General features: G+C 44.4%; 1 protein-coding gene across 1 annotated transcript in view; it reads left to right on the forward strand.

Moving 5' to 3' along the window:
* Positions 1-17,617, forward strand: part of LOC115160617 (tomoregulin-2) — a 174,216-nt gene that overhangs the window by 56,657 nt on the left and 99,942 nt on the right. The window contains exon 3 of the mRNA XM_029710819.1: positions 4,505-4,634. Within this exon, the coding sequence (XP_029566679.1) occupies positions 4,505-4,634 (130 nt within the window). The remainder of the gene's footprint in view (positions 1-4,504; positions 4,635-17,617) is intronic.

A 17,617-nucleotide genomic window follows, 5' to 3' on the forward strand; every position in this document is an offset into this window, starting at 1 on the left:
ACATTGCAAATGGACAAGGCTGTTTCTCAGCCTGAGAACCGTCTAGAGCCACATAACTCACTGTGCACTACTGACTTAAGCTCTAGAACAGGTTTATAAAGTTTCAGAACTCGAAGTCTGACAGTTCTTTGATGGTTCGAACGCCGGTAGGCTGTGTGTGTCTGTAAGACCCACACTGGGTCACTCCATCCGGGCTTTGTGTGTGTGTGTTTTTTTTTGTATATCTGATGAGAGAAATTACTGATTTACAGTTCATGAGGGTTGCCTAATCACACAGATGACATTTTGGAAAGATGTGACCTTTTTAACCCTTCGAAACAGCCCCAATGACCATAATTGAAAGCACTTCCTGTTGTCACAGGAAGCTGAAAGTAAACACATTTCCTCATTGGAGCAGTCTTTTACAGAATTCTGAGTTAAGTCTTTACGTTAAGAACTGACTGATTTACAGAGGGTTGAATGCAGTGTTTTTCAGTAACTGTAGGTTGTGAAATCAAAACCAATTTTAGGTTCAATTTAACCACTTCTGGTTGCTCCAGTCAGCACAGGTAATCCTCATAGTAGCCTGATGGATTGTTAATGAAGACAGTTTGATATGGCAATCATAACTCACATAGGCATCAGGTTTAAGTTAGGGGTGCAAGCAATGTATTCCTATGGGGAGAGATGTCAATGCAAACTGTTAAAAGAAAACACACTGTTTTAACTGTTAACCTCTCTAGGGTCGGCGGGACGAAATCGTCCCACCTACGTAACAGCCAGTGGAATCCTGTGGCGCGTTATTCAAATACCTTAGAAATGCTATTACTTCAATTTCTCAAACATATTACTATTTTAAAGACAAGACTCTCGTTAATCTAACCACACTGTCCGATTTCAAAAAGGCTTTACAACGAAAGCAAAACATTAGATTATGTCAGCAGAGTACTCAGCCAGAAATAATCAGACACCCATTTTTCAAGCTAGCATATAATGTCACAAAAACCCAGAAGACAGCTAAATGCAGCACTAACCTTTGATGATCTTCATCAGATGACACACCTAGGACATTATGTTATACAATACATGCATGTTTTGTTCAATTAAGTTCATATTTATATCAAAAACCAGCTTTTTACATTAGCATGTGACGTTCAGAACTAGCATACCCCCCGCAAACTTCCGGTGAATTTACAAAAAATTTACTAAATTACTCACGATAAACGTTCACAAAAAGCATAACAATTATTTTAAGAATTATAGATACAGAACTCCTCTATGCACTCGATATGTCCGATTTTAAAATAGCTTTTCGGTGAAAGCACATTTTGCAATATTCTAAGTAGATAGCCCTGCATCACAGGGCTAGCTATTTAGACACCCAGCAAGTTTAGCACTCACCAAAGTCAGATTTACTTTAAGAAAAATGTTATTACCTTTGGTGTTCTTCGTCAGAATGCACTCCCAGGACTTCTACTTCAATAACAAATGTTGGTTTGGTCCCAAATAATCCATAGTTATATCCAAACAGCGGCGTTTTGTTCGTGCGTTCAAGACACTATCCGAAAGGGTAAAGAAGGAAGACGAGCACGACGCATTTCGTGACAAAAAATGTCTAAATATTCCATTACCGTACTTCGAAGCATGTCAACCGCTGTTTAAAATCAATTTTTATGCAATTTTTCTCGTAAAAAAACGATAATATTCCGACAGGGAATCTGCGTTTAGGTAAAAAGACGAAAGATGTTAAAGCATGGGGTGGACTCGTGAACGCGCCTAAGCCCATTGTCCTCTGACCGGCTACTTGCCAAAAGCGCAAATGTGTTTCAGCCTGGGGCTGGAATGACATCATTCAGCTTTTTCCCGCCTTCTGAGAGCCTATGGGAGCCGTAGGAAGTGTCACGTTACAGCAAAGATCCTCAGTCTTCAATAAACAGAGGCAAGAAGCTCAAGGAATGGTCAGACAGGCCACTTCCTGTAAGGAATCCTCTCAGGTTTTTGCCTGCCATATGAGTTCTGCTATACTCACAGACACCATTCAAACAGTTTTAGAAACTTTAGGGTGTTTTCTATCCAAAGCCAATAATTATATGCATATTCTAGTTTCTGGGCAATAGTAATAACCAGATTAAATCGGGTACGTTTTTTATCCGGCCGTGTAAATACTGCCCCCTACCCCCAACAGGTTAAGGGTTAATTCCACACGGTCAAGGTTAGGTTTGCACAGATCGGGAGGACCTTAGGAACGTTCTTGTGGTTGAATTATGCTTCTAGCCTTAACGGTTCTGCTGATGTCACCCAAAAGCACCTCAAATTTAGGTCAGGCTTCATTTTGGGCCTACTTTTTTGCACAGTCGCTGCGGTTAGACCGAGCGAGCTAGGTCAAGTGGGGCATCTCCTTGAACTCGGCACTGCCTAGAGACTATGGTGATTCCATTTGTTTCCCTTTCTGTGATGATTTAAGCCTGCACATTTCTGGATTTCAGCCCTATTTGATGGTAAAGTTCATACTTCCCCTTTAGGATATGAAGAGGACCATTCAATCTTTTCATGTTGATATCTGTAGAGGTACAGGTGACCTTGAACACATGGCAAAATAATTTTGAAAATTGCCTGCACAGAACCAGAGTTAGAGCATAACCTGTAAACCCATGTTATCCTTAGGGAGAAACTTGGATGTGTCAGACTACATGAACCGGCACACGCAGCTAGAATTACTCCGTGGCTTATCCACCCCAACCTGCCCCCTGAAGAGCCCATCGAAAACGGTGTGTCTCTGTGTGACCTAGAGGCCGCAATATGTCCATAGCATCATTATATCACTACTAGTCATTCTTCATTCCGAGGCTACTATTTGCATGGTCGCTGCGGTCAGACCGAGCGAGCTACGGTCAGACCGAGCGAGCTACCGTCAAGTGGAGGATCTCCTTGATCTCGGCACGGCCTAGAGACTATGGTAATGCCATTTGCCAACACTTTTAATGTTGATTTCAGCATGTACATTTTCGTGAGGTTCATCACTGTTTAAAACCTGTTAGGGCTAGGGGGCAGTATTTACACGGCCGGATAAAAAACGTACCGATTTAATCTGGTTACTACTCCTGCCCAGTAACTAGAATATGCATATAATTATTGGCTTTGTTTTTTCCGTCCCTCTCCTCACTTCAACAACTGCCTCCTACAAAGTATTGTTACCTATCAACTACTTCAAGATTACCTAACAACTACTTCAAGGTCTCAGTGCGAGTGACGTCACTGACTGAAACGCTACTAGCATGCACCACTATCTAGCTTGCCATTTCACACTGGTTATTCTCGCCCCCTTTGATCTCCTCAATCTCGGCAGCAACCGGGCAGAGCACAACTAAGTCATCCAGGTCATGGCACCGTCCCTCTCCTTGCCCCAACCTGGGCTCAAAACAGAGACCCTCTGAACACAAACAACTGCCTCTCACAAAGAATCGTTACCTATTGCTCCACAAAAGCCACTGCTCTTGCAGAGCAAGGGAAACAACTACTTCAAGGTCTTCGAGCGAGTGACATCACCAATTGAAACGCTACTAGCGCGCACTGCTAACTAGCTAGCCATTTTACACAGGTGACACATATCAACAGTGTAGCCAGGCTAACTGCAGTCAAACAATGGAAGCTTGTGGATCACCTTCCACCATCAAAGAAGACCTGGTTGACCTAGAAGTGGTCGGTGGGGAGCCACATGGTCTGCACCCTAAAAAGTACAAAGTGCTCCACCCGTACTACCCCACCAGTCTATTATCAACACAGAACTCTAGAAAGTTGAGGTATCAAGATCAAAGGAAATCTAAACTAGTTGACACAGGTAGAGAATGTCTGTTCCTCCTCCGATGCCTGAAGTACTTCCACATCCATAAGAAGGACCTGGTAAGAGTATTTCCAACCTACATCCAACCAGTGGTGAAATATGCTGCCCCAGTGTGGCATGCAGGGCTAATCAAGAGACAATCCGATACCATCGAGACTGTCCAAAGAAAAGCAGTTTGTATCATCATTGGTACAGACGACACCTCCTACTCAGATGCATGCACCAATCTCGGTCTAAAATCACTACACACGCAGAGAAAGTCTTTCAAGATCCTTTAAGGATCTTGAGAAACTTCTTTAATCCGATCCTTACCACTATATGCTCCCACCACAACAATCGTTTGTGAGCCTATACCAGACCCACTCCTCAACTAAACTGGAAATGATCCACTGCAGGACTGTGCATTTCCATGGCAGCATCATCCCAACCATGGTTTGCCTGCTGAACAGTTGATGAGGAACATTATTGTATTTAGTTAGTAATACCAATTTTAATATTCAAATGTAAGTTGTACTCACAATTCAGCATGTTGCTGCCTTTTGTACAATGTAAATAAAAATATTCTCTCAATAAGGCTAATAATTCATACTGTATTATGTGGAGAGGGGAGATGGATTTATCTGACATAGAGATGCATAATGTAGTGATCTGACCATAACATTTACCTCTGCTCTCTTTCTGCAGTGCAACAATGACTACGTCCCCGTGTGCGGCTCCAACAACGAGAACTACCAGAACGAATGTTATCTACGCAGGGATGCCTGCAAGCAGCAGTCTGAAGTGCTGGTGGTGTCAGAGGGCTCTTGTCCTGTCGGTACGTAGCCTACGCAGCATCTTAAGGATGGACATATACATAGGTCCATAGATGCATACCTACAGTTGAAGTCGGAAGTTTACATACACCTTAGCCAACTACATTTAAACTCAGTTTTTCACAATTCCTGACATTTAATCCTAGTAAAAATTCCCTGTCTTAGATCAGTTAGGATCGCCACTTTATTTTAAGAATGTGAAATGTCAGAATAATAGTAGAGAGAAGGATTTATTTCATTTTTATTTCTTTCATCACATTCCCAGTGGGTCAGAAGTTTGCATTGACTTTAAATTATGTAACTTGGGTCAAATCTTTCGGGTAGCCTTCCACAAGCGTCCCACAATAAGTTGGGGGAATGTTGGTCATTTACACACACTATTTAGTTCAGTTCTTTGCACCCTTTCATTGTGAGGTATTGTTTGTTTTGATACACATTTCTATTCAGAGCTCTATTTTTTTCCCGTATTAGTCCTCCTGTGTACCGTAGTTTTGGCCATCCTCGCTGGTGATGCCTTTTTAAAATGTTGTAATTTCATTTAACCAGGCAAGTCAGTTAAGAACAAATTCTTATTTACAATGACGGCCTAGGAACAGTGGGTTAACCACCTTGTTCAGGTGCAGAACAACAGATTCTTACCTTGTCAGCTCGGGGATTCGATCTAGCAAACTTTCGGTTACTGGCCCAACGCTCTAACCACTAGGCTACCTGCCTCTTTTTGCCTATTCCCTGCTTGTACTTTTGCCTATCGGATTTCCTGTCGTCAACCTCTTGCCTGATCTCCCGGACTTCGTCATTAGCCTTCTCCCTGCCTGTACTGTTGCCTTTTTGGACCCCTGTGTAGACCTTCTGTCTGCCCCTGGACCCAGCTACCTGCCTCCTCCTGTGGTCCTTAACAAATAAACACCGGCTGCGCCCTGCGCTTGAAACCAACTCTCTGTCTCCCATCATATTCATTACAGAATATCTCACCAAAAACGACAGATGGATTCAACGGAGCTACAGCTACGTCTAACCCGACAGGAGAAACGAATCGATGAACTCTGCAACCTCCTTCACCAGTCCATTCCTGCTTCACCGATATCAGGTGCCACAGCCTCCTCTCGTTAATCTCCCTCCATATCAAATGCCTAATAAATACGACGGCTCCCCAAGGAAATGTCAAGGATTTATCATGCAATGTAACCTGTACATAGACCATCACTCCACTGACCTCACCTGTGACAAAGACAGGGTGGACTTCGTCATCTCCCTAATCATAGGCAAAGCTCTGGATTGGGTCGCAGCATTGTGGGCCGCTCAAAGATCTGATCTGTCCTCTGAATCCCATTTCCACGCCCTCTTCAAGGAGGTGTTCGACCATTCAACTTCAGGTCGTCACACCGGGGACCTGTTATGTGAGCTGCGACAGGGCCGTCGCTTCACCACGGAGTATGCCCTTGAGTTCCGCACCATGGCTGCCAGCAGTGGATGGAGTGAACCAGCACTCCTTACAGTCCCAATACATCCGAATGTCCATATCCATTAGCAACCTACTGGTAGACCTCAGACCTATGCATTCACCCATTGCCTGCAAGTCTTCCACGCCCCTCTCTCGTCCACCATGGTCTAATAGGCCCGAACCCATGCAAATCGGCCGTGCCCTTCTCACGCCTGCCGAGAGACATCAGAGGTTACGTGAAAACCTGTGCCTCTATTTTGGAGAGAGTAACCACCTACTCAATAGCTGTCCGATTCACCCACCATGAAGGGATAACCACAACCCCTCTACTTCCGCCTGGGTAGGCACCTCTACATTTTTGAATATTACCAAAAGGCAGTTTGGTATCCCGGCTCTTCTTTCTGCTAGTGGGGTCACTCAGTTTGTGGAGGGACTAGTGAACTCTGGTGCCGCAGGTAATTTCATTGACGGACAATTGGCACAACAGTTAAGAGTCAAACTAATACCTGTTAATCCTCCCTTTAGGATTAATACGCTGGACGGACAACCTCTCGGACAACCTCTCAACCTTCAGATTGGCCTCCTTCACTCTGAGGTCATTCAGTTAATGGTGTTGTCTTCGCCTAAATAACCCCTCATCCTCGGTCACCCCAGGCTAAGCCTTCACGACCCTGCCATCTCCTGGCGACAAGGGGAACTGCTGTCTTGGTCTCCCACCTGTTTTAAGAACGGCTTCAATCTACCCTGTCGAGCCACCTCTATAGAAGAATCGGAATCTGGCCTTCCAACCCACATCCCACCCATATATACCCAGTTCCATATTGTCTTCAGCAAGAAAAAGGCATCCATTCTGCCCACTCATCGCCCGGAGGACTGCGCGATCGACCTCCTTCCTGGGGCATCGCCCCCTAAGGGTTGGATCTAACCCTTGTCCATCTCAGAGAATGAGGCTATGGACACCTATATAGAAGAGGCCCTCGACATGGGATTCATTCGTCCATCCACATCTCTGACTGCATCCAGTTTCTTCTTTGTGAAAAAAAGGATGGTAGTCTCCGTCCCTGCATAGATTACCGACCACCTCAATGACCTTACCATCAAGAATCGCTTCCCTCTTCCTCTGATTCCGGCCACACTAGAACAAGTTGGACAGGCTACCGTCTACTCTAAACTGGACATACGTAGTGCATACAACCTGGTCCATATCCGAAATGGGGATGAGTGGAAGACTGCGTTCATCACCGCTAGGGGCCACAACGAATACGTGGTTATGCCTGGTCTCACCAATGCTCCCACAGTCTTCCAATCCTTAATGAATTAAGTTTTCCAGGACATGATCAACCAGTTCCCTTGTGTACATTGACGATATCTTGATCTACTTTCACTCCATTGCAGAGCACATACAGCATGTGCAACAGGTCCTCCAATGGCTACAGGACCACCATCTTTATATCAAGGCTGAGAAGAGTGCCTTTCACGTTACTAAGGTAACCTTCCTATGTTTCGTGTTGACACCAGGAGGGGTCAACATGGACGATTTTCCAACTACTACCGCCTGTTCATCCTAAACTGCAGCAGCACAACTGGTTCTCAGCTCTCACCAGTCAAAAAACCTGTACCTACAATGGATCGCCGCCGCCCTTACTGCTTTTGAGACCTTGAAACGCCTCTTCATCTCTGCACCCATCCTTAGGCAGACAGATCCTACCCTTACTTTTGTTCTGGAGGTTGATGCATCCGAGGTCGGCGTAGGAGCGGTTCTCCCTCAGCGTGTGGGGATACCTCCCAAATTACACCCATGTGGCTCTTTTCCAAGAAACTGTCACCCGCTGAGAGGAACTATGATGTCGGAAACCGAGATCTCATCGCCATTAAGATGGCTATCGAAGAGTGGTTTCGACATAGTCTGCAGGTTTGGGAGACTGCACATTGCCACCTACATCAAGCTTCCCTCTCCCAGATCGGTTTGCCGACCTACTCCACTCTTCCACCCTGGGCAACGTGTGTGGCTCTCTACCCGGGACATCCAGCTTCGTGACCCCTGTAAAAAGTTCAGTCCCTGGTTCATTAGTCCCTTCAAAATACACGGCGCATCAATCCTGTCACCTACCGTCTCCAGTTGCCCCGCCATTACAGGATCTCCTCATCCTTCTATGTGTCCCTTCTCAAGCCTGTGAGGTACAGCCCGCTCCATCCTCCAGTGGCGCACCTCAGCGGTGCACCGGCTTATTCCGTCCAAACCCTATTTGACTCCAAGCGCCCGGGTGGTCGCATCCACTACCTGGTGGATTGGGAGGGGTACGGACCCGAAGAACGGTCCTGGGTCCCCGCCCAGGACATCCTCGATCCAGCCATCATTCTGGCTTTACACCGTAACCGTCCTGACCTCCCAGCTCCACGTCCCTGTGGAAGGCCCCCTGCTCAGCTTCCTAGGCCGTCAAGAGCCGCCCGTGGGGGGGGGCTCGAAACACGTATATCCCCTGAACGCAATTCACTCTCCAGATTCCAATCACCTGAATTCTGATCACCTGTTCACATACAGGTATGTCATTTACAGACACTATTTAGTTCAGTTCTTTGCACCCCATTATTGTGAGGTATTGTTTGTTTTGAGACACATTTCTATTCAGTGCTCTGTTTTTTTCCCGCATTAGTCCTCTTGTGTACTGTAGTTTTGGCCATCCTCACTGACGATACCTTTTTGCCTATTCCCTGCCTGTACTTCTGCCTATCGGATTTCCTGTCATCAACCACTTGCCTGATCTCCTGGACTGCAGCATTAGCCTTCTCCCTGCCTGTACTGTTGCCTTTTTGGACTCCTGTGTATGGCCTTCCCCTGGACCCAGCTACCTGCCTCCTCCTGTGGTCCTTTACAAAAAAAACACCTGCTGCGCCCTATGCTTGAAACCAGCTCTTTGTCTCCAATCGTATTCATTACAGAAGGAAGTAGCTAGAAGGTTGGAATATTGTTTGAAGACACTACACTCTCCTTCAGTCCAATATCAAACTATAACTCTAAACTGCTTTCATCCACAATACTTTAGTTCATCAGAGTTACTAATGTAGTATGCAAATCAAGCTTTGTTAGAGAAAGAAAGTTATACCCTTTTCTCACTACTGAGCCAAGCTGAGTGAAACTGTACTGTGCTAGCCTGGTTAAGCATCGACCACAGTTTCTGGCACCGTGTGAGGACAAAATACTGTGAGAAGAACATATGGTTTGGTCAGCACAATACTGTGAAAAGTAGATTTATCCAACGATTCCTTTTTTTTCAAGATAAGAACCTACATGCATGTTGATTTTGTCTAGCGCTTAGCATGGGTCATGTTCATTAGGGCATGCAACCGGAAACATTTTGCAGTGGCAAACGGACATTTGTGTTTTTATCGGACATGTCCAGGTAGTCCCTGTTTGTCAGTTTTCTTCTGTTAGCTGCCTGAACAAGACCAAATGTAATCTGTTGTCAAAGGGAACATGTTGGCTCCATTCCAAGCTCCACTGTTGGGCTAGAGTTGTACACTGGGGTGTTACTGGCTCAGTTAACCTCACTGCTACCCTGGTCAACTCCACTCAAGGCACCTAAAACACTCATATAGCTCAGCAGTCCACCACACTCATAGGGAACACAGTAGGAATTGGAGTTGGAGCATGTGTGTGTGGGTGTAGTAAGGATTAGACCAAGGTGCAGCGGGAACGTGTATACTCATCTTCTTTATTAAATCAAAAGAAGGAAAAAACAAACAAATCACATATACAAAACAACGAACGACACTAAACAGTCCTGTCAGGTGCACAGACACAAAACAGGAAACAACTACCCACAAACCCCTATAGCACAAACACCCCTATACACAGGACCTTCAATCAGAGGCAACGAGGAACAGCTGCCTCCAATTGAAGGTCAATCAACAAACCCTAAACATAGAAGTAGAAAACTAGACTGAACATAGAAAAACACTAACCTAGAACATAGACCAAAAAACCCCGGCACACATAAAACAAACACCCCCTGCCACGTCCTGACCAAACTACAATAACAAATAACCCCTTTACTGGTCAGGACGTGACAGTGGGGGTGGTGTGTGAATGGGTGGGGGAGTGTTGCGGGGTTGTGTGTGTGTGTGTTTCTGATTTGTTTCACAAAAGTAACCTTCACTTCGCCTTGCTTACATGGAAGCTCTTAACTCTCTGTAAATTGCTTGAATGTTTGTCATTTACTTTGTGTGTTTGTATGTATGTGTGTGTGTGTGTGTGTGTGTGTGTGTGTGTGTGTGTGTGTGTGTGTGTGTGTGTGTGTGTGTGTGTGTGTGTGTGTGTGTGTGTGTGCATGTATGCATGTGTGTGTGCATCTGCCTGTGTGTCTTTTCTGTGAGAGAGAGCGTGAAATATATTTTTTTTTCATGTGATAAGAGTTAATTTTGAGAAACAAGCCTCAGAAAACAAAAGGAATGTCGTCGCACCCCGGCAGAACGGGCGTGACAGTGATGAGAATAGGCTGACAGCTCACTTCCATCCGCAACGCCCAGCTCCCTCCTCCCCCTCCATCTTTGTTTCACTCCATTCTTCACTGTCACGTCAAGAGAATATATGGTCAAATCAATTTAAAAAACGATTTATGTACTGGATGTTTACTCTTGGAAGTACTCTTACAAACAAAAAAACATCAACAAAGAAGGGAGTAAAACAGTGTCCAGGGCACAAAAAAAGTTATTACCCTCTATCTTGCCTATTCATCCCCCTTTCTCTCCCTCTCTCTTTGTTTTCTTTGTCAGTTCTCCCTCACCCTTTACCTACCTTTCTCTACGAAACTACACATCAGATAAATAATTGAGGGGACAGTGAATGTGTCCATACACTGCTAGCTCGATTAACATGGGTCATGCATTTTAAGAAACCAAAAAAGTAACAATTCACTCAACACACAATTCACTCAACACCGCTAGAAAAGGCTTTCATAAACATGTGAATGTGTGGTTGAGGTGTGTTAGTGCTGGGCTTGAACCAAAACCTACACACAGTACCTTTTCAATGACTGATGATGGACATCCCTGTTGAAAACAAACTAATCACAGAATGAAGACAAGAATAGGCTGTCAGTCTCACTCCCATTTCAAATCTACTAGTTCCTTTAATGCTTGTAGAAGAGCTGTCACTCAAACCTACATCTGTCTACTCACTCTCTCCACATGTGATACTATATGTATGTCCAGGCATACCAACATCCTCTGATCTGATGGTTCGTACCCCGTCTACTCACACCTAAATTCTCAATGGCTGTCCAGTATCCAGGCATCTCTGTATGTTCTCTGATTGGCTACCCTGTCACCCTGTCTTACAAGTAAACAAGTCTGGTCTTCATCAGAACACTGGCTAATGTGTTCTGTAGCCTACATGTTGACAACACAGCCAGGCTCCTTGTTGTTGTTTACCTCAATAACCATATCCGACAGCCGTGTGACAGCAGGGCTCTGTCCTCCCAGAATCGCCGTGTGACTAGAGCCTAGGCCAAAAGGCCAGAATCGGGGGTTTTCTGTAGCTGTCGAACTGCGAACAGAAGGACACAGAGCCGAGTTGCCAAGTCATGCTACCATGCTACTGGGTACCACTGTGTACTTCAAAAGTACTATTTAAACAAGAGAGTCACATTCGGATGACTCTGTAGAGAGCTTCTGCAAGGAAGAAGACCATGTTAAATGGTTGCTTAAATGTTCCAGTACTGGTTTTTCAATGTTTTTGACTCGCAACACAACAGTTATCGGCCATTTTGCCTTTGAGTTGTATTAAATATTTTTTCTTAAGTAAATGTATTGTTTACTTATACTTTTAGAATTGAGGGAAAGGATGAGTTTGTTTACATCTGGGCTACAGATAAGCAGGTATTTACCAAGCTAGCACTAGGCAGTGAGCTAACAGAGTGAATGGTAGCTGATTAGCACAGGATGCTTCGGTTCCTCCATCCCATTGAGTGGTGGCTACAGTGCAGTCAGCAATTTAGCGACTTGGAACAGTGAACCGTTTGGGGAACCACTTGTCAGATTTCAGGGCTGCTTAGGCAAGTCACAGCTGACATGAGCCATATGTTTGGCTGACTGGGGAGACGCACAATCTCAGATATCAAGGGAATTGAAGGCAAACATGTGGAGTGTTGCTGACAAATCTCAGAGGGTGACTTCCAGAGAGAGGCAAAGGGATCAATAAACCCGTCAACTTTGGGACACACTCCTGACTTAATCCAATTTATACAACAGGTGGGTCTAATCCTAGACGCTGATTGGTGTCTATTCCATAATTTACCACTGGCTAAAGCTATGATGTTGAAGTTAATGTTCACTCTGTTCCATCTCACTGCGCAATCCACTGTCTTATCAGCCCAGCCAAACAATTTATAAACAGGATCTCTACTGTAAAAAGCATCTAGACATTATTTCCCATTTTTTTTTAGACGAGCAATTGGATGGCATAATGGCAAAAACATATATATTTTGAAATTCGATCTCCAGCTGTCATATAGTAATGAACGTGTAGGGGTCCGGAGTCGGGACAAGACAGACAGGCAGGCAGCTTTTCTCAGTCAGTCGAATAATAAGCATAATTTAATGATATATACAGTGCATTTGGAAAGTATTCAGACCGCTTGCCTTTTCCACATTTTGTTACATTACAGCCTTATTCTAAAATTGATTGAATTGTTTTTTCCCCTCGTCAATCTACACACAATACTCCATAATGACAAACAAAAACAGGTTTTTAGACATTTTTGCAAATGTGTTAAAAATAAGAAACTGAAACTGAAAAGTATTCAGACCCGTTACTCAGGACTTTGTTGAAGCACCTTTGACAGCGATTACAGCCTCGAGTCTTCTTGGGTATGATGCAACAAGCTTGGCACACCTGTATTTGGGGAGTTTCTCCCATTCTTCTCTGCAGATCCTCTCAAGCTCTGGCCAGTTGGATTGGGAGCGTTGCTGCACTGCTATTTTCAGGTCTCTCCAGAGATGTTCGATCGGGTTCAAGTCCGGGCTCTGGCTGGGACACTCAAGGACATTCAGAGACTTGTCCCAAAGCCACTCCTGCGTTGACTTGGCTGTGTGCTTAGGGTCGTTGTCCTGTTGGAAGGTGAACCTTTGCCCCAGTCTGAGGTCAAGAGCGCACGGGAGCAGGTTTTCATCAAGGACCTCTCTGTACTTTGCTCCGTTCATCTTTCCCTCAACCCTGACTAATCTCCCAGTCCCTGCCTCTGAAAAACATCCCCACAGCATGATGCTGCCACCATGCTTCACCATAGGGATGGTGTCAGGTTTCCTCCAGACGTGATGCTTGGATTTCAAGCTAAAGAGTTCAATCTTGGTTTCATCAGACCAGAGAATCTTGTTTATCATGGTCTGAGAGTCCTTTAGGTGCCTTTTGGCAACCTCAAAGCAGGCTGTCAGTTGCCTTTTACAGAGGAGTGGCTTCCATTTGGCAACTCTACCATCAAGGCCTGATTGGTGGAGTGCTGCAGATATTGTTGTCCTTCTGGAAGGTTCTCCCATCTCCACAGAGGAACTCTGGAGCTCTGTCAGAGTGACCATCGGGTTCTTGGTCACCTCCTTGACCATGGTCCTTTCCCCCGATTGCTCAGTTTGGCCAGACGGCCAGCTCTACGAAGAGTTTTGTTGGTTCCAAATTTCTTCCATGTAAGAATGATGGAGGCCACTGTGTTCTTGGGGACTTTCAGTTCTGCGGAAATGTTTTGGTATCCTTCCCCAGATCTGTGCCTTGACACAATCCTGTCTCTGAGCTCCAATTCCTTCAACCTCATGGCTTGGTTTTTGTGCTTACATGCCCTGTCAACTGTGGGACCTTATATAGGCAGGTGTGTGCCTTTCCAAATCATGTCCAATTATTTGAATTTTCCACAGGTCGTCTCCAATGAAATTGTAGAAACATCTCAAGGATGATCAATGGAAACAGGATGCACCTGAGCTCAATTTCAATTCTTATAGCGAAGGGTCTGAATACTTATGTAAATAGCATATATATTTTTTTTTTTGCCAACATTTCTAAAAACCTGTTTTCACTTTGTCATTATGGGGTATGGTGTGTAGATTGATGATGGAAAAAAACTATTTAATACATTTTAGAATAAGGCTGTAATGTAGCAAAATGTAGAAACGCACTGTACAAAGAAATGTCAATAGAAAACAGGTACAACTAAATGCAATGCAGCTAGTTTGCAGTCTTTCCAGCTTCCGTTTGAAGTGATTGTGTTAGCTGTGTTGTTGGCTAGCTCTTCTAAACAACAGTGTCCTGACGAGAGAGCACATGTTCTATGCCAAGTGAAATCGCACGTCATTAGTTCATTGTTATGGATGCAAGATGGCGCCGGAGGAGATGGCTGCCGTTTTACAGGCTCCTAACCAATTGTGCTATTGTGTCTGTTTTTTCACATTATTTGTAACTTATTTTGTATATAATGTTTCTGCCATCGTCTCTTATGCCTGAAAGGAGTTTTGCATATCATGACAGCGATTACTCATCTGGTACTGGACAAATACTTTTTCTTTAACGAGTCGGTCACAAAGGATTTACTTAAGACACCCAACAAGTCCCAAATCCCCGTCATTCGCATGAAGAAGAGATGAAGATATCGGGGACGTAGGTCGAAGTGCCTTGTAAGGATCCAACAGTGAGTGAGTAGGATCCAACAGCGAGTGAGTCCCATCAGTCCTATTAGCCAACGTGCAATCATTGGATAAAATGGATGAGCTCCGATCAAGATTATCCTACCAACGGGACATAAAAACTGTAATATCTTATGTTTCTCTGAGTTGTAGCTGAACGACGACATGGATAACATAGCTGGCTGGGTTTTTGGTCCATCAGCAACATAGAACAGTTGCCTCCGGTAAGACGTGGTGGTCTTTGTCTATTTGTAAATAATGCTGGTGCACGAAATCTAATATTAAGGAAGTCTCAAGGTTTTGCTCGCCAGTAGATCACACTACTTACCAAGAGAGTATTCATTTATATTTTACGTAGCTATCTATTTACCACCACTTACCGATTCTGGCACTAAGACGGGACTCAACGAGCTGTATAAGGCCATAAGCAAACAAGAAAATGCTCATCCAGAGGCGGTGCTCCTAGTAGCCGGGGACTTTAATGTAGGGAAACTTAAATCCATTTTACCTAATTTCTTCCAGTATGTTACATGTGCAACCAGAGGCAAAAAAAACTCTATACCACCTTTACTACACACACAGAGATGCGTACAAAGCTCTCCCTCGCCCTCCATTTGGCAAATATGACCATACATTGGCTTTATCAATAAGTGCATCAATGACGTCGACCCCATGGTGACCATACATACCCCAACGAGAAGCCATGGATTACAGTCAACATCCGAACTGAGCTAAAGGGTAGAGCTTCCACTCTCAAGGAGTGGGACTCTAACCTGGACGCTTATAAGAAATCCCACTATGCCCTCCGACAAACCATATAACAGGCAATGTGTCAATACAGGACTAAGATTGCAAGCCCTGCCACATCCGACGAGCGTCGGAGCCTGTGTAGTATGATTCAAACTATTACGGACTACAAAGGGAGAGCCACTCCAATTTGCATACCTCCCCAACAGATCCGCAGATGATGCAATCTCTATTGCACTCCACACTGCCCTTTCCCACATGCACAAAAGGAACAAAGTTGGAAGTTTACATACACCTTAGCCAAATACATTTAAACTCAGTTTTTCACAATTCCTGACATTTAATCCTAGTAAAAATTCCCTGTTTTAAGTCAGTTAGGATCACCACTTTATTTTAAGAATGTGAAATTTCAGAATAATAGTAGAGAGAATGATTTATTTCAGCTTTTATTTCTTTCATCACATTCCCAGTGGGTCAGAAGTTTATATACACTCAATTAGTATTTGATAGCATTGCCTTTAAAGTGTTTACTTGGGTCAAACGTTTCGGATAGTCTTCCACAAGCTTCACACAATAATTTAGGTGAATTTTGGCCCATTCTTCCTGACAGAACTGGTGTAACTGAATCAGGTTTGTAGGCCTCCTTGCTCGCACACGCTTTTTCAGTTCTGCCCACAAATTTTCTATAGGATTGAGGTCAGGGCTTTGTGATGGCCACTCCAATACTTTGACTTTGTTGTCCTTAAGCCTTTTTGCCACAACTTTGGAAGTATGCTTGGGGTCATTGTCCATTTGGAAGACCCATTTGCGGCCAAGCTTTACTTCCTGACTGATGTCTTGAGATGTTACTTCAATATGTCCACGTAATTTTCTTACCTTATGATGCCATCTATTTCGTGAAGTGCACCAGTCCCTCCTGCAGCAAAGCACCCCCACAACATGATGCTGCCTCCCCCGTGCTTCATGGTTGGGATGGTGTTCTTCGGCTTGAAGCCTCCCCCTTTTTCCTCCAAACATAACAATGGTCATTATGGCCAAATAGTTACATTTTTGTTTCATCAGACCTAGAGAACATTGCTCCAAAAAGTACAATCTTTGTCCCCATGTACAGAATACGTCTCCTTCCTGAGCGGTATGATGGCTGCGTGGTCCTATGGTGTTTATACTTGCGTACTATGGTTTGTACAGATGAACGTGGTACCTTCAGGCATTTGGAAATTGCTCCCAAGGATGAACCAGATTTGTAGAGCTCCACCAATTTGGAGGTCTATAATTTTTTTCTGAGGTCTTGGCTGATTTCTTTTGATTTTCCCATGATGTCAAGCAAAGAGGCACTGAGTTTGACGGTAGGCCTTGAAATACATCCACAGGTACACCTCCAATTGACTCAAATGATGTCAATTAGCCTATCAGAAGCTTCTAAAGCCATGACATCATTTTCTGGAATTTTCCAGAAAAAGTTATTGTGTCATGCACAAAGTAGATGTCCTATCTGACTTTCCAAAACTATAGTTTGTTAACAAGAAATGTGTGTAGTGTTTGAGTTTGTGACTCCAACCTAAGTGTATGTAAACATCCGACTTCAACTGTGTGTCCAAAAGGCTTCTTAACAGCTTCTACCCCCAAGACATAAGACTCTTGTGCTGCTGCCACTCTCTGTTATTCTCCATGCATTGTCACTTTACGTCTACCTTCGTGTGCATAATACCTCAATTACCTTGATCAACCTGTGCCTCTGTACATTGACTCTGTACCTTTACGCCCGTACAGTGGTTTGTCCTTTAAAAGTTGCAGCGTACTGCAGCACAGCTTGACGGTCGGGAGTAGGCTACAGTGCTGGGCTATTTCAAGTACCCCTGACTGCAGTGTGCAGTTCGGGGTGGGGCTCAATGTGAGCGGAGTCAAACGTTTGACCCCGTCCATCATTTTTGTTGTTGTTGCAGTATGCAGTTCGTGGCCGGGCTCAAAGTGGGCGGAGTCAAAAGTTTGACTCCGTCCACGTCTGACCCCGCCCACCTGTGTTATTTTTGTCCATCTGAGATTTGACAGTCACACGCTAAATACAAACACAGATCGTAAGAAATATTATATAAAGTGGTACTAGCACATGTGTTGTAACACTTTTTGCTTCAT

Source organism: Salmo trutta, chromosome 24 (genome assembly GCF_901001165.1).
Source record: "Salmo trutta chromosome 24, fSalTru1.1, whole genome shotgun sequence".
NCBI classification, from domain to species: domain Eukaryota; kingdom Metazoa; phylum Chordata; class Actinopteri; order Salmoniformes; family Salmonidae; genus Salmo; species Salmo trutta.